The 18499-nt window shown below is 42.0% G+C and overlaps 1 protein-coding gene across 1 annotated transcript in view; it reads left to right on the top strand.

Annotated features, from left to right (window-relative positions):
* Positions 1–18499, top strand: part of Mov10l1 (Mov10 like RISC complex RNA helicase 1) — a 74459-nt gene that overhangs the window by 22904 nt on the left and 33056 nt on the right. The window contains exons 10-15 of the mRNA XM_036207610.1: positions 4885–4999; positions 9368–9545; positions 9839–9909; positions 12088–12179; positions 16806–16864; positions 17325–17422. Of these exons, the coding sequence (XP_036063503.1) occupies positions 4885–4999; positions 9368–9545; positions 9839–9909; positions 12088–12179; positions 16806–16864; positions 17325–17422 (613 nt within the window). The remainder of the gene's footprint in view (positions 1–4884; positions 5000–9367; positions 9546–9838; positions 9910–12087; positions 12180–16805; positions 16865–17324; positions 17423–18499) is intronic.

Raw genomic sequence — 18499 nt, forward strand, 5'->3', positions numbered from 1 at the left:
TGGCACAGAGCAGTAGTAAGTGCTGATGGTTCTTGTTCACTTCCAGGGTGTGCCTAGAGGAAAAACCCAGAAAGGAAGTGAGATGTTAGCATGTCTGTGGATAAGTATGAGAGCAAATACTCTGGTTCACACACTGTCCAGTTAGAGCTGGCTCAAGAGACAGCTGATGCACAGACCAAGGACAAGTGTTCAAATACCCTGCTGGCTGTTTCTGGGGAGTATTAGCACATCCATGTATGAGAGTTCCTCTAGAGCACTGGTTCTCACCCTTCCTAATCCTGTGACCCTTTGATACAGTTCCTCATGGTGTGCTGACCCCCAACCAGAAAATCTCTTTTAGTGCTAAATTATAACTGTAATTTTGCTACTGTTGTGCGTTGTATATCTTTGTGTGTGTGTGTGTGTTTCCCTCTATCTGTGCGAGGGTGTTTGTTGGATCTTGACACCACAGGCAGTTGTGAGCTGCCACATGGCTGCTGGGAATCAACCTGGATCCTCTGGAAGAGCAGTTAGTGCTATTAAAACTGCTGAGCCATCTCTCCAGCCCCATATATTTGTGATACTAATGGTCTTCGGCGACTCCTGGGAAAGGGGTCTGGACCCACAGGTTGAGAACACGTGCTCTAGAGTAAGGCATTGGTTTTCCCACAGTCTGGGCGGTGCTGTCTCCTGCCTGCACAGTGACTCTGGGGACCAGTCAGGTCCAGTGCTCAGTCATGCTCCTGTTGTAGCTGTCAGGTGGGGTCATGTATTGCAGTAGACCTCTTCAAAATTGGTTGTTGTTGCTGTTTGCTTTTTGAGACAGAGTTTCTCTGTGTAACCCTGACTGTCCTGGAAGTCACTCTACACCAGACTGGTCTCAAACACACAGATCTCCCTGCCTCTGCCTTCCAAGTGATGGGATTAAAGGCGTGCACCACCACATCCAGCTCTCTTTAATTTTCTAAAAATATGTGTATAAAATAATGGGTTTCTTTGTGATATTTTTTAACATACAGATAACTAACTGTACCTTGATAATATCTACCTGCTCATCATCCATCCTTATTTCACTCTCCTCCAATAGTCTACTTCTGCTTTCACATTTGGATTTCTTTTTTCCTTCTCTTTTCCTTCTCCGTTTAGACCCTTTCCTGAACACACAGTCTCCTTTCTACCATCACACAGGGTATGTGTGTTTACAAATGTGTATGCTACATAAGAGAGAAAATTACATAGGAGAGAAACTTTTCCTTCTTTAGCCTGGCTTCCTCCCTGCCTTCCTCCCTCCCTCCCTTTCTTTCTTGATGGTCTCCATTTCATCCAGTTTCCACACATAACTCTTTTCTTTTTATGGATGAATAAAACTTTTATGAATATATATCACACTCTGTATTCCACTGTTACTGGATGTCTGGACTGATTCCATATCTTAGCTGTTGAGGGCAATAAACATGAATGTTGAAGTATGTGGTGTGTTGTTTTGGAATCCTTTAGACATGGGCCTGGGGCAGTTCCTGGGGTAGTTCTGTATTGACCTCCTTAGTGGCTGCTCCACCTCACAGTACCACAATGTATAGATCCCACATCTCACTGGCTTTCTCTGTCCTCTATTGTCATCAAAATAGTGAGATGGAGTCTCTGAGCAATTTAATTTACATTTTTCATGTTCGTTATCCATTTGTATTTCTTTTGAGAACTGTCGGTTTAATTCATTTGCCCAAATATTGATTGGCCAGATGGTTTGAGTTTTTGTTTTGTTGTTTGGTTGGTTGTTTGGTTGGTTTTTCGAGACAGGTTTTCTCTGTAATTTTGGTGCCTATCCTGGAACTTGTTCTGTAGACCAGGCTGGCCTCGAACTCACAGAGATCCACCTGGCTTTGCCTTCTGAGTGCTGGGATTAAAGACGTGCACCACTTCCACCCAGCATTGTTGTTATGGCTGGTATTTGAGTTGGGTTTTTTTGGCTTTGTTTTATTTTGGTGGGGGTTTTTTTGTTTGTTTTTTTTTTTTTTTTATAGATTCTAGATTGTTGTTTTGTTTTGATTTTCGAGACAGTTTCTCTGTGTAGTTTTGGTGCCTGCCTGGAACTTGCTCTGTAGTCCAGGCTGGCCTTAAACTCACAGAGATCCGCCTGCCTCTGCCTCCCAAGTACTATGATTAAAGGCGTGTGCCACCACCACCCAGCTAGATTATAGATTTTAATTCCTTGTCAGTTGGTAAAGTTTTGTAGGATGTCCCTTCACTCTGGGTTGTTTCTTCTGCTATATAAACTTTTTAATTCCACGTAACTCTACTTGATAAAGTATTGCTACTATTTACTGAGCTATTGTAGTCACAGGCACAGGAAACCTTGCCAGTGCCTGTATCTTGAAATGCAGATCCAGAGTTGTGGGTCTTACATTAGGGTCTGTCTTAGGGTTTCTATTGCTATAAAGAGACACAATGACCACAATAGCTTTTTACAAAGAAAATATATAATTGGAGTGGCTCACTTATAGTTTCAGAGGTTCAGTCATCATCATGACAGGGAGCATGGCAGTTTGCAGGCAGACATGGTGCTGGAGTAGCTGAGAGTCCTACATTTTGCAGGTAACAGGAGTCAACTGAGACATTGGGCGGTATCCTGAGCATAGGAAACCTCAAAGCCCACCCCCACAGTGACACACTTCCTCCAACAAGGCCATTCCCACTTCAACAAGGCCACACCTCATAATAGTATTTCTCCCTATGAGATTATGGGGGCCAATTACATTCAAACCACCACAGGGTCTTTGATCCATTTTGAAGTGATTTTTGTAGAAAACAAGAGGTGGAGATCTATTTCATTCTTCTACATGTAAGGCACCATGTATGTGATTTCTGGGGACTGTTGTTTCTCTGCTGTGTTTTTTATACCATTGTTGAAAATCAAATGGTTAGTAGCTGTATGGGTTCATTTCTGGCTTCTTTCTATTCGAATCTTTGTTCTACGTGAGCAGACTCTCGTGTTTTTGTCTTTGAAACAGGGTCTCACTGTATAGCTCTGGCTACCCTAGAATTTATTACTAGACCAGGTTGGTCTCAAACTTAGCAGCTTGTATACAGGTGTGCTGGTTGTCTTAGTCCCTCCATAGCTCAGTAATTGTTGCAGTTAGTTCATTAGCATTTACTAGGTGCCTCTGCTTTCCAAGTAGCCATTTGCATGAGTACCCCACAGCTTCAGAGGTGAACACAGCCCCAACAGCCTTCCGTACTGCTGGGTAGCCCTGTAATAGACTGCAGTTTCCACCCAGAGTCGTACAGTCAGACTACCTGCAGGGTTCTTAAAGGAACCCCCTGCACCGGACGTGGCAATGAAGTGGAGAGACTGGCAGTACACCTCTGCTCCCTCCACTCCGCACAAACTGCCTCAGAGCTGAAGGGGACCTGGCCTTGAGGTGCTGCCTGTCCTGTCCTCAGAATCTCTCCTACTTCTAGAACCCCATTTTCCTGTCATTTCTGTCACTCTGCTTTTTGTCTTACTGGATATGGAAGTTGCTGTGCATTTAAATGTAGCCAACTAGATGAAGGCAGACGCTCAAGGATGAACCTAAATTTCTCTAGAGAAAAATAGCACCAAGAACCAGCAGAACAGTTGAAGCAGGCTCCACACAGGGCAGCTTTTACCAAGTATGTTCTTTTTTCTTTCTTGCTTTCCCCAAATTCACTTTTTCTTTTTCCAATAATTGATTTTTATTGTATGTTCATTGGTGTTTTGCCTGAATTTATGCCTGTGTGAGGGTATCAGATCCCCTGAAACTGGAGTTGCAGACAGGTGTGAGCTGTCATGTGGGTGCTGGGAATTGAACCTGGGTCCTCTGGAAGAGCAGCCAGTGCTCTTAACCACCAAGCCATCTCTCCAGCCTTCTCCAAGTATCTTCTTATTAGTGATGTGTCAGTATCATTTGTAGTACTCCTGTCTTCACTAAAAGTGTGGTAATAAGAGTTTAGCTACTTAGGAAGTTAAAACGAACTGTCTTCAAACGTCACGGTTTGATCAGGCTCCTGGGACTTTTCCAGTCTGGTTCCCCTACAGCTTGCAGAGCTCTGTCCAGCTCTGTTGTAGAGACAAGAGTGCCATGCCAGAGCTTGTGTAGAGACAGGATCCTGACCCAGTGTGGCCTAGTCTGGTTCTCATGTCAGGTGTTTCCATGGACTAGTGAACTCTAGCCTTTCTGAAACAGGACAGAGTATCTGAGAGGAAATGCCTCATACAAGTTGAACATCTTTCACTCAGAACCCAGTGTCTTCTGAAATCTGAAAACGTCTGAATGTTGACATGACCTACAAGTTTCAGATTTTGTTGCATTTTAGAAAATCTATAACTGGTAAAATTAATATAAATATTGCAAATTGAAGAATAATGGGTTAGAAGTGTAGCTCAGTGATAGAGTGCCTAGCAAGTGTGAGGCCCTCGGTTCAATCCCAGAACTGGGGGGAAAAATCTAGAAAATCTGAAACATTTCTGGACCCATACACTATAGACAGAGATATTTACAAACATATAAAAGTTTAGATTAAAAATTATTTTTAGTTCAGTCAGTATGCACCCAGGAGAAACTGAGTTCAGTCTCCAGACCCATATAAAAAAGCAAGTCACTATGGTGCCGTGTTGTAATCCCACCACTGGGAAGGTAGAGACAGGCAGCTCCTGGGCCTTACTGCGTGGCTGGCCTCACCTAATCAGGTAATCCAAGGCCAACCAGAGACGACCATGTTTTAAAAAAAATCAAGGATAATGCACTCAAGAAACAACATCCAAAGTTGTCCTCTGGCCTCTACACATGTGTGTGTGTGTGTGCATGCCCCCACCCCACCCCCACATACACACAAGCTATATACATGCATAATATAATTGCTCTTGATTTAACTTTTTCTTTTAAGGAACTCAAGAAGACAACTTCCAAGTTTTCTTCCACAGTATCCAATACCAGATAGATTAAAAAAATGTGTGGAACAGAAAATTGACATCCTGACTTTCCAGCCGCTTCTTGCAGAGGTAGGAAAACATCTGAAAGCTATGGGTTGTTACTCACCACTAAAGTGCCACTCAAAAAAACGGGGTAAGCAATTGGATTCAGATCTCCTGTCAGTATTTTACACCATAGGTAACTAGGAATTTCAGGATGACAAGAGAGAATCACCTTTATGAATAACCTGGTGTTTAGAGTGCTCAGGAAGAAGAGTGGAAATGGGAGATTGAAGCCAGCCTTCTATCTGCCAGGTGGTCTTGGTCTATATGCCAGGGTCAGGAAGCTTTCCATACTTACATAGAGAGGCTCAGAACACTAGAGGTAGACAGCACTGGTGCTAGGCAGAGCAGCATTGAAACTTGAGTCTCTGGAAAGACTTAGGTATGCACCAACTCTGAGGCAGTGCAACCCTTCTGAATTCAGCAGCAAGGCACAGACATGTCTGTGGAGCCGTACATGCTTTAGGCTTAGCTCTAGATAGAAATGCCACAGTCACCTCTTCAGCATTCCCTGGTGCTCTGCATTGTCCCTTAGCATAAGAAGATCTATGACCTTTGCTGAAATGTTCTTCCCAGGAATGCCAGCACAGCAGACAGGGAAAAAGATGTACACTGCTTGCAGGGAGGGTGGAAGACCACCTCCCTGAGTTCAGAGACTGCAAAGAAGTCTAGAAAACAAAAGTTTTTTGGCATTGGATGGGAAGTCTGACCTATCCCAGGAAGTATTTGCTATGCAGTTTCTAGTTAAGGAGCATCAACTTGGGAGTACATGGCTGGGGGGTGGAGGGGAGGGAATCGTGAAAAGCTAAGTATGTGTAGCCACAAGAAGTACCTTCCCTATGAGGAACCCGCAGAGGGCGATGCCTGAAAGTCTGAGTGAAGCTGAGAGTATAACAGAAGGCTTGAGATTATTACATGTTAGGAATGACAGTGTTTTTGGGTTTGTTGTTGTTGTTGTTGTTGTTTTACTATACAGATAAAGTTTTCTGCTCTTAAGAAACATAATGGTTTAATTATGGGAAGCAAAGACTTTTCTTAGCAAATATGGATTAAATAAGTAAATCTTGGGATTGTATTATTTTAGAATGTATTTGCTTTTAAAACTTGCTATTTGAGTTGATAACTTTAATTTCACTTTTTAAAAAATGAAGGCTGGGGAGGTGACTTGGTAAGTTAAACATTTGCCATGAAACCATGAGGACCTGAATTCATTTTTCTATTACCCAGTTTAAAACAGGCAGGCAGGGCATGACTAACCACAGGGCTGGGAATAGAGAAGGGAATTCCAGGGCTCCCTGGCCAGTCACTCTGGCCAAAATGGTGAGCTCTAGGTTCAATGAGAGAACCTGTCTCAAAAAATAAGATGAAGGGGCTGGAGAGGTGCCCTGGCAGTCAGTAGTAGCACTTGCTCCTTTGGCAGAGGACTTGGGTTTGGTTCCCAGCACCCATATGGGACTCATAACTTTTTGTAATGTAGGGGCTCTGATGCCCTCTTCTGGCCCACCTAGGCACTGCATGAATGTGGTATTCTTGCATACATGCAAGCAAACATTTGTTCACATAAAAATAATAAGGAAGACAGGCAGTGGTGGCACACACCTTTAATCCTAGCACTTGGGAGGCAGAGGCAAGTGGAGCTCTGAGTTTGAGGCCAACCTGGTCTACAAAGTTAGTTCCTGGACAGCCAGAGCTATTTATACAGAGAAACTCTGTCTTGAAAAAAGCCAAAAATTAATAATAATAGTAGTAGTAGTAGTAGTAGTAGTAGTAATAGTAGTAGTAGTAGTAATAGTAATAGTAATAAGCCGGGCGGTGGTGGTGCATGCCTTTAGTCCCAGCACTCAGGAGGCAGAGCCAGGTGGATCTCTGTGAGTTTGAGGCCAGCCTGGGCTACCAAGTGAGTTCCAGGAAAGGCACAAAGCTACATAGAGAAACCCTGTCTTGAAAAACCAAAATAATAATAATAATAGTAAAACCTAAAAAAACAAAACAAAACAAAACTGGGCGGTGGTGGCACATGCTTTTAATCCCAGCACTCAGGAAGCAGAGGCAGGTGGATCTCTGTGAGTTTGAGGCCAGCCTAGGCTACAGAGTGAGTTCCAGGAAAGGAGCCAAAGCTACACAGAGAAACCCTGTCTTAAAACACTAAAAAAAAAAAAAGAGGTATAGAAGTGACTGAGGACATTCTGACATCAGTCTCTGGTACTCTACATGTATCCAACACAGGCAAATGTACCTACATGCACACGTATTCATGAATATGTGCGCACATGCACGCGTGCACACACACTTAACACAGAGTTAAGTGAATTTTGACTGGCGGTTAGAATACAATTTCTAACCATTCCTGAAGTGGCTTAAACACACTTCTACATTTTAGTGTGTGTGTGCAAAGCTTTCTCAGCACTGATGATTTTACATTCACAATACTTACTGTCATAGTTAGCTTTAAATGTTAATGTGATGCAATCCATAATCACTTGGGAAGAGGGAACCCCAACTGAAGAATTGCCTCTGTCAGATTGGCTTATGGGCATATCAGTGAGACATTTTCTGTCTTTCTTTAACTTATTTAATGTGTATGGGTGTTTTGTCTGCATCTATGTCTGTGTGCATTGTAGCAGAGGCCAGAAGAGTATATTGGATCTCCTGGGACTGGAGTCATAGACAAATGTGAGCTACCATGTGGATGCTGAGAACTGAGCCCCAGTCCTCTGGAAGAGCAGCCAGTGTTCTTAACCTCTGAACCATCTCTCCAGCCCATGAGGCATTTTCTTTATTGCTGATTAATGTAGGGGGACCCAATATGCCTGCCATCCCTAGGCTGGGAGGCCTGAGCTATATAAGAAAGGTAGCTGAGCAAGCCAGAGGAGCAAGCTAGTAAGCAGCATTCATCTGCTAGTTTTCTACTGAAAGCTCCCACCCTGAGTTCATTTGCTTAACTAATTGCTACAGCAAAGACCTCTAGAGATAAAGAGAACTGATGAGAATAGACGTCTGTTTTGTTCCTGATCTTAGCGGAGTAGTTTTCAGTTTTTCATCAGTGAGTATGATTTTTATAATCTACCTGTATAATATTGAGAAAGTGGTTCTTTTTAATCATGAGAGGATGCTGAAGTTAGTGAGGTATTTTTTCTGTATCTCGATGATCATGTGTTTTTCTCCATTCTGTTAAGCAGTTTGCTGTTTTTAATTTTCATATGTTTATCTATCCATACCTCCTACGTTTGGCCATAGTATATAATCCTTTTAATATACTACAGCATTGTTTGCTAGCATTTTGTGACAGTCCTGAATCAATATTCGTAAGACATTGGTCTGTATTGGAGAAGGAGGTATGGTTGAGTAAGTTCTGTTGGTTTTATTTTGAAATGGAGTCTTACTATGTTACCAAGGATAGCCTCAAATTCCTGAGCTGAAATGGTTGTCTTTCTTTAGCCTGCTGAGTAGCTGAGAGAAGTACTGCTTTTTCTTTTTCTCTTCTGCCCTTCTCTCTACCTTCTCCCTTTCCCTCCCTTTTCCCTCTTCTTTCACATCTCTTTTCCCTTCTTCCTCTTTCCCTTTATATCTTCCTCCCCATTCCCTCACATCACTGTGACACTGTGCAGCCCAGGCTAGCCTCAAACTTGTAATCTTCCTATTTCCTGAGCAATGGGATTACAGGTATGCAGCACATGCCTTTTCTTTCTTTATAATGTCCTTTTCTGACTTGGGTGGCAGAGAAATACTGACTTCTTAGAATGAATTGTAGAGGATTCCTTGGGCTTTTGGAAAAGTTTGAAGAGGATTTCTGCCATTTCTTTAATGTAGAATTTTCTCATGAAACCACCAGATCTAGGGATTTTCTTTGTTGAAAAAAAGTTTAAGTTTTTGGTTCCTAATCCAATTTCCTGAGTAGTTACAATTATATTCTGATTGCATTGTTTCTTTGTGGTATAGTCTTGGTAGCTTTTATGTTTCTAGGACTTAACATTTCATCTAGATATTTTTACAATTATTTCAGATGGAAAGGAAGATGACCCTTTACACTATATCTAGGCCAATAGATAGCCTGTCCTCGTCTGCAAACATCTATGGAAGTTACACTGCCCTTTCCAGAATAAGCTCAAAGACCTGACAGAAAGTTAGGGACAACAGAGTTGGCTGAGGGCCCAGACTATGGTAGTGAGTAGAGGTTTTTGGCTAATGAAGAGCCAGAGTGCTGTGGTCCTCCATAAGCCAAAGGGTGGAGGTATACTGCCCGGGTTCATAACCTCTAACCTTGAATCATCCTGTCTGGAGTAGATGTCCTGGATGTAAGTGGTTTAGACATGTGGGCTCTAAGGGTGCATATTCCCTAGACATAGATAGGGATGTGCTGTCCTGTCTTCACAGACTGGGTACTTGTTTTTTCAGCTTCTGAACATGTCAAACTACAAGGAGAAGTTCTCCACTCTGCTGTGGCTGGAGGAGATCCATGCAGAAATAGAACTGAAAGAGTATAACATGAGTGGCGTGATCCTGAAGAGGAAGGGAGATCTGCTGGTGCTGGAGGTCCCGGGCCTTGCTGAGAGCCGGCCTTCCCTTTATGCAGGTAGATGCTCACTGTGGGTTACCTGGGGGCCAGCAGAAAGATCACACTGGGGGAAAAGTAGTTTCACCTGGCCACTTACTTGGATTGTCCCATTTCTGTCCTTAGAAGCAACATTTACTTAAAAGTGAGTGATCTAATGTGTATGTTATACATGCTTCTTTGTTACATACTATCTTTAAGCAACAAATATCAGAAATTCTATATTTTATTGTACTCCATTAAGACTTGATTTCAGAGTAAAACAGGAAATTTATGATTTTGTGTTTGACACATAGTAATATTTTTTTACCTAGGTGACAAACTGATTTTAAAATCTCAAGAATACAATGGACATGTCATTGAATATATCGGCTATGTCATGGAGGTGAGAGGACACTCCTCAAAGAGTGAAGGACAGACTGACTCCCCCTCCCCCTCACAGAGGGAACTCCAGTGACTTTGTCTGTATTGTGGGAAATTTAAAGACACGGAGATCTTTGAGTGATTTTTGTTATATAAAGGGACCTTCCTGTCTAAGAAAGTATAATTTTCAACTATATAAAACTACTTGTAAGCCACGTTTGCACTGAATCAGCTTGGATACTGTGGGCATGCTCTAGAAGAGTTAGCGGGAGCCTCAGGAGGAGGACACACTGGGTCAGTATGGTCCCGAGGCCTTCAGTAGGTGCTCTGCACAGTAAAGCCAGGTTCTCAGTCAGTGCATGCTTCCATCTCAGCATGACTTTCCCTTGGTTCTGCCGTCAACTGTCTGGCCAGAACATGGGGCAAGATACTCAAATTGATAAAGAAGGCGTCCAAGAGGCCTATGGTGTAGCTGGTAAAGAAGCCACATCTGAAACACATATTTATCATACTGAAGTCAAGTTTGCTGTCTTACAACCAGCAGGGATAGTCCAACATAGGTCTCTTGGCCTTGAAAAGTTGTGCCCTGTTAGGAGAGCCAATTTGGAGAGTTTAGGAAGAGAAGACTCATGTGCTGAGCCCTTACTGAGAGCTACCCACTTCCAGCTGACCACAGAGGATCTTCCTGCCAAGCATGTGCTAGATGTCTTAATTAGGTTTCTGTTGTGATAAAACACCATAACCAGAGCTAGGGAGATAGCTCAGAGGTTAAGAGCATTGACTACTCTTCCAGAGGTCCTGAGTTCAATTCCTGGCAACCACATGAGGGCTCACAACCATCTATGAGATCTGATGCCCTCTTCTGGTGTGCAGGCAAACATGCAGACAGAACACTGTATATATAATAAATAAATCTTTAAAAAACAAACAAAATCACCATGACCAAAAGCTTGAGGAAGAAAGGGTTTATTTACACTCTGTCGTCAGAGGAAGCTGAAGCATGATTTCAAGGTGGCAGCCATGGAGAAGTGCTGCTCATTGACTAATGGGCTGCCTTGTCTGATCGATCACCCAACAACCTTCTCAGGGGTGGCACACCTACAGTGAGTAGGGCTTTCCCTGATGGATCGTTAATCAAGAAAATGTCCCATGAATTTGCCTACAGGCCAATCTGATGTGTCCTCAGTTGAGTTCATCTTCTCAAATGACTAGCTTGTGTCAGATTGACTTAGAAGTAACTAGGGCTCTAGAGAACACACACTGCCCGACTTGCATCCTTCCCAGTACTCCTCTTGCCTTTACTTCTGACTACTCTGGCTGTTGTAATGTTTGTAAGTTGCCTTGTGCTTGCTTTTATGTGTCTTTCTGTTTTCTTACTTCTTTGCAGCTTTTCAGATAGAAGGTCAAGTCAGTCTGCAGTATTCTAAACTGCTAAGGATCCCAGTCCCTCCCTCTTAGTGATTAGGGTTTAGTGTGCTTAGTGACCTAGGTTGTGTAATCTCTGGGTAACTCAGAAGCCTCTGCCAGGTGGTTTTCCTGGGGAAGGACTGTGGCAGCATCTCCTGAGAATGGGAGGACTCTGTGACAGTTTGTCGCAGTGTTTACTGTGCATCACCTGCCCACAGTCTCAGGGTCCGGATTCTCACTGCAGCTTCTGACCTTGCACAGTGTTAGGCCTGGGCTTCGAGAAGCCACACAGCCTCAGCACAGCTTCCACCTGAGGATGTTTGGGTTCCTTTGGCAGCTTTGCCCCCATGTGTCCTCAGAGGGTCCCTTTCTTTCCTATTCAGATGAAAGTATGAGTTCTTATTTTATGCAGGATCCAGCTTCATTTATCCCCTGTACTACTAGAAAGGGAAGTCCCGAGTGACCTTTCTGTGGAGGCTTTAACTCAGCAGGACCACTCATGACTTGGGGTTGTTGGCAGGTTGATCTCCTTTGATCTTGTGCACCACATTGTCAGTGTACTTGGCACAGGGAGAGACTGGTTAAGTGTTGCCGATGTGAATGAAGACATCACCCCTCTTTGTGTAGTTTAAGAATGATTTGCTCTCTCTCAGTTAATTTTGCAGATTTTGGCTCAAATCTGTAAAATGATATTTTCATGATGTGTTGCCAAATACAGATGCAAGATTGTCCCAGGAAGTCCAGTCTAGTGTGTAGAAATTGAATCACTTTTTTTTTTTTTTTTTTTTTTTAGATTCATGAAGAAGATGTAACTCTTAAGCTTAATCCAGGATTTGAACAGATGTATAACTTTGAACCTATGGATGTGGAGTTTACATACAATAGGTAAGGTTTTAGTGAGTTTAATAAAAATGCTTTTTCATCCTCCCAGATGGTTTATCCTTGAGTGAATCAGTTGAAGTCTCCATGAGCGTGCAAGAGATGGCTTGTTAGCCATCCTGTGCTTTGTGGCTGATCTGTTTTAGGTCCCAGACCTCCCAAAAGGCAGCAGCATTGACTATGGCCCAACGTGATAGTCTGGAGCCAGCTCAGGCTAGATGCCCACAGGAAAAATGACAGTCTAGGGCCAGCTCCAGCTAGATGCCCACAGGGAAAACAGAAGGATTGCTGGTAGAGAGAAAAAAAAATCTGCACTCAGAGGTCTTCAGAAACCGTGAAGAAAGAAAGCCTGCCAGAAAGAGCCAGTTCCCCTCTCTCCCTTGCCTCTGGCAATGGGGCATGTGGTTCTTTGTTAGCATGGACCTGTGGTGCATATCAAAGCCACTAAGCTCTTCTGTCTTCTGGCCTGTAAGCCCCCAGGCTAGCCTCCTGCTTTTCTGGGAGCTAGCTCTGGCAGTGGAGAGTTTACTACTCTCTCTGTCGCTGAGAGATAGACACGGCAGCCTTGAACCACCACCAGAGAGAGCATGCAGCAGTTCTATGTTTACAGTAAACCTCTTCCTACACAAGGAGAAGTCCAGTTTGGTGGTTTCACTGCACCCTCAGTTACATCTGGTGCCAAAACCTGGGAGCAGAGCAGTGGGCTCCTTTCCAGAAGGCCCAGCCCCTCCTAACCAATCACATGTTTCTGAGGAATTCTAAGTGTAGCTTTTTTCTCTTGGATCAGTTTGAGGAAAATTGATGCTGTTAGGGTATTGTCATCTAGTCCTTTGAAAACATGAGTCTCTCCTTTCATTCACATATTTTTTCAGTTTCCTTTTAGCAATATGTACATCTCAGTTTGTAGTTTTGCATGTTTTCAGCAGGTTTGTCCTTTTTTGTTTGTTTGGTTGGCTGGTTTGGTTTTTTGAGACAGGGTTTCTCTGTATTCTGTATAGCCCTGGCTGTCCTAGAACTAGCTCTCTAGACTCGGTTGTCCTTGAGTTCAGAGATCCACACACCTCTGGCTCCTAAGTGTTGTGATTAAAAGTGTGTGGTGCTGTTGTGCCTGCTGCCTGCTTCTTTTTTTTTTTTTTTTTTTTTTTTTGAGACAGGGTGATAGGGTCTCCCTATATAGCCTTGGCTGACCTGTCTCTACCTCCTGGATATTGGGATTAAAGCCATGCACCACCACTCCCTGTTTTTTTCAGTTTAATACTATTCTAAACAATATTACATTTAAGTTCCAATTGCTTGCTCTGTATTTCCTCTCAGCAAGGAGTTCAAGGTGACATGGAAGGTTTTGACATATCCTTCTAGCAGATTGAGGAGAGAGATTCCTAATTTACTGGTAATTTTTAGTCAAGAATAAATAATGAGCACTCAGGAGGCAGAGGCAGACAGATCTCTGAGTTCCAGGCCAGCCAGGTCTGCATAGTGAGAACCTGTCTCAAACACACAGAGAATAGATACTGATGTTGTCAAATGCTTTTCTGTATCTTTTAAAATTATGTGGGGTTTTATGTTTTGGGTTCACCAGTCAATTTTCTTAATTTGTTTTCTAATGTAATTTCACCTTTGCCTCCTGAAATGAACAGTACTTGGTCATGATGTGGTTTTGTTGTTTTGTTTTGTTTTGTTTTATAAATGTGTGTTAGGTCTGATTTTACTCATTTTTTATATTTATGATCATGAGATACATTGGTCTATAGTACATTGTATGTTCTGGAAAACTTTCACTTCTTCCTTGGGTATTTGATAGAGTCCCCTCTGAGGCCTTCTAGATCTGGAGTTTTTTTTGTGGGAATCTTTAAAGCTGTGTGTTCCATTGTTCTACTAGAAAAAGAATCTTTTAGGTTTAGTACTAGGTTCTTTTTATTTGCATGCAGGTGTGTGTTTGTATATGTGCATGTGGGCATATATGCATATAAGTGTATATGATATATGTGGTTCGTGTGCCATAGTGCACGTGGTGGTCAGAGGAATACTTTGTGGAGTCAGTTCTCTCCTTCCACCCTTGAGTTTGGGAATTAAACTCAGATCATCAGACTTGGTGGCAAGTCCCAAGTCCCTTTACCCACTGAGCCATCCTCTTGGCCTGGTTATTAGGTTCCTGTAAGCTTTAGGAGTCTGTCATTTTAAGAATTCTGCACTTCATCTGGGTTGTCTTATTTGCATTTAAGTTAGTTACAGAATTTTCTTACTCTGTTTTTCCTGTAGTTGTCATCTGTAGAGATTTCACATTTCTAATTTCTGATGTTAGCGGGGTTTTTTCCCCTCTCTCATCAGTATCTCTAGAAATGTGGGGTCTTTTAATTATTTTTATTTTATCTTATGTGTGTGAGTGTGTCTTACCTGCATGCACATATCTGTGCATTATATGCATGTCTGGTTCCCATGGAAGCCGTAAGAGGGCATCAATTCCCCTAGGACTGGAGTTACAGATGGTTGTTAGCTGCCATGTGGGTGCTGGGAATCTAACCTTGATCCCCTGCAAGAGCAGTCAGTACTCTTAACTACTGGGCCATCCCTCCAGGCCTTGAAGTATGTTACTTTAGTGACCTTGTCAAAGACTCCACTCTTGGCTTCACTAGCATACCATTCTTTACTGTTCTTCTGTTCCCAGTTGCATTAAGTTTTGCTCTGATCTTGTATTATTTCCTTCTTCCTATTTATTTTGGGCTCCATCTGCTTTTCTTGCTCCAGCTCCTCATATTGTTATAAGTGAAGACCATAGATTGAAGGCCTTCCTTTTTCTACCTCATGTGTTTAGTGCTGGATGAATATTACCCTGACTTACTTTACCACTCTAGCTTAGTTACTGGTCATTTAGTCCTGAGTGAAGACATAATAGACCCTTTTTTTAAAAGACTGTGTGTGTGTGTGTGTGTGTGTGTGTGTGTGTGTGTGTGTGTGTGTGTGTGTGAGAGAGAGAGAGAGAGAGAGAGAGAGAGAGAGAGACAGACAGACAGACAGACACACACACACACACATGCATGCATGAATGCAAACAGCAGACGATAGCGTCAGGTTTCCTGGAGCTGGAGTTACAGGTTGTAAGCTGCACAACAGGGATGCTGGAATCTGAGCTCTGTCCTCTGTGATAACAAAGTGCTCTAAAAAGCTGAGCCATCTCTCCAGTCCCAAGATTCTCTTTATCTTGCACAAAGATGCTAAAATAGACAGTTGACATCCTGCAAATCTTCCTCTTGAACCACTAGTTCATACCTAGGGAAGTTGGTTTTTGTGATCCTTTCTCATTTCTGCCCTCCTTTGGAAGTCTTGTGTATTGTCCTGTGTCCTCCAATGCACATACATACTGCGTCTACTTAATTTTTCTCATTTTCTATCTCTTTGTTAGAGTCAGTTTGGCCAAGTCCTGGGGTGATTCTATCCCAGTTCTTATCCCTCTTTATATGGAGTTTATTGTATCCCAAGCAATTATCTTGCAAAGATAAGAAAACAGAGCTTACACAGATTCAGTGCTCTTCACAGAGATACCACAGAGTGTACACACTGACAGTTAGGCACCACAGAAGTGGATCTTGATACTGGCTTTTAGCATCCAACCTATACCCTCTAATAGTTGGGAATGGTCAAGTGTCTATGTTGTGTCCCACAGCCATCTGAGCCTTCAAGAAACCTGTCCTTGGGGCTGGAGAGATGGCTCAGAGGTTAAGAACATTGACTGCTCTTCCAGAGGTCCTGAGTTCAATTCCCACCAACCACATGGTGGCTCACAACCATCTGTAATGAGATCTGGTGCCCTCTTCTGGCCTGCAGTCATACATACTGTATACATAATAAATAAATCTTTTTAAAAAAGAAAAATGCCAGGCGGTGGTGGCGCATGCCTTTAATCCCAACACTCGGGAGGCAGAGCCAGGTGGATCTCTGTGAGTTCGAGGCCAGCCTGGGCTACCAAATGAGTTCCAGGACAGGCACCAAAACTACACAGGGAAACCCTGTCTGGAAAAAAACAAAACAACAACAACAACAACAAAAAAAAACCTCTTAATTGTCTGATGTTTTGTGTAGATAGAAGTAGTTAAAGCTCTCCTTCCCTCTCCCTTCACATAAGGGCAGGAACATGCCTTTATGACCCAGTAACACCTGGCCTCTGTATGGTCTTCTCTCTACAAGCTTTTTATAAAGTTTGTGTTAGAGTGATTGCTGTAAGTTTATTGTCTTGTCTGTTTCCTGTTGCTATAACAGATATCATAGGCTGGATAATTTATATAGAAAAGATTTATTCTCACAGTTCTGAAGACTTTGTAGCATGGGTGAGGGCCTTCTTGCTACATCAAAACATGGCAAGAGAATACAAGAAAGGGCCAGAGAAAGCCAGGACAGTGAGTTTAATTCATTTTGTAACAAAGTTGTTTACACAGAAATAGTTTGACCTCATGGCCTCATCATCTCTTAAAGGTCATACCTTCCAAAGCCATCACAGAGGCAATAAATTGTAGTCACCCGCACATAAATAAAAATATGATCTAAGTTTTGGAGTTTGGAAGTAACATTTACGTGGTAACATTTATATAATAAAATTTTTATTTAAGGTTCATATTTTTATGTTTTTCTTTCTGGCAGGACCACAAGCAGACGGTGTCACTATGCACTTGAACAAGTCATCCATTTGGGTGTAAAAGGTAGTGTTTTGTACACTGGTAGTATTAAAACTCTCTTGATTATGTTTATAAAGTTCATGAAAATTTTTGTGCAAAATGGTCTCCTTAGTTCTTCGGTTTTATGTAAGAAACATGACAGTACATGATGTTTTTACCTTCCTACTGGGCAGTTTGTATTTCCCCCCTCTTTTTTTTTTTACTATTTTAATTATGTAAAAAATAGCATACTGAAATAACTGAAAATTAGTTTATTGTTCTCTACATTTACTCCTGGTAATGTAATTCATCTTTGTTCTCACAGAGATAAGTAATAGCTTGTTGCAAAGTCTATGCGATGGTATTTAATGTTAAAACTAGGAAAAGGGGAATCTCAAAAGAATAGAATGGAATATGAACTATTTCAGAATCAGCCATTAATGTTTAGGTTGTCTTCATATTTTTAAATAATACCTTCCCCTTTCATTTTTTTCTTGTTTCAAAGTATTATTTCCAGAAGAAATCATTTTACAGTCTCCTCAGGTGACAGGGAGTTGGAGCCTTGCACAGGACACCAAAATTGATGGGCAGTCCATCCCCAAGGTAGTGTTCTGATGACTTTGATATACTTAAGTATATAATATGAATTTAATTCTCACTCGACTGGAGTATTGGAGGAATGTTATTCACAAATAATCCAAAGTTTCAGTTAAAATAGCTGGGTGTGGTGGTTTATACCTTTAATCCCAGCACTTGGGAGGCAGAGGTAGGCAGACCTCTGTGAGTTCAAGGCCAACCTGGTCTACAGAGTGAGTTCGAGGACAGCCAGAAATACATAATGAGACTGTCTCAAAAAGCGGGGGTGGGGGCTGGAGAGATGGCTTATTGGTTAAGAGTACTTGCTGCTCTTCAAGAGGATCCAGATTTGACACTCAGCATGTACATGGCAGCTAAATGCCCGTTAACTCCAGTTCCAAAGGATCTGACGCCCTCTTCTGGCTCTTAAGGGCATTGTATGCACATGGTACACAGACATGCAGACAAATTCATACACTTAAAATAAAAAATAAATCTCAATAAAGTAAAATATTCGTAGAGTGTATTTAGTTTAAATGTGCATACAATTATATATAGGATCAAGATGCTATAATATATTTTAAAGGGGAAAAATAAGATATGGGTGCTTGTATGATCATATCAATTTATTTTAAAATTGTGTGCTTTTAGGTGGTACATACCTTTAATCCTAGCACTCAGGAGCCTCCTTGTGAGTTTGAGGCCAGCCTGGTCTACAATAAAAATTCCAGGGCTATTAAAGTATGACCCTATCTGAAAAAAAAATTTTGTTCTCTTTATATATGTTGGAGGGGGCATTTATGTGCTTGTATATGCATAGAAAATGTCTAACTAATGTTAGTTCGCACATCACTAACATTTGTAGTCTGCAAATGTCGCAAAGACTATTTTTTACTTCGCTAATCCTTTGTTTCTATGAATGGTCACTTAGTGCCTTTGTGTTGGAGGCAGTGTACTAGGCTCTTAGTACACCTTCATGAATAAAATAGAAGTGGTTTTTCTTTACCATTGTGTTTCTAGTAATATGAAAAATCACTGATGACTGCTTGAGGTTTGCAAACTATAATTGTGTGCTGTTGGAATGTGATTTCATGGGAATGTCTT

This window comes from Onychomys torridus, chromosome 16 (assembly GCF_903995425.1).
Source record: "Onychomys torridus chromosome 16, mOncTor1.1, whole genome shotgun sequence".
Classification (NCBI taxonomy): Eukaryota; Metazoa; Chordata; class Mammalia; order Rodentia; family Cricetidae; genus Onychomys; species Onychomys torridus.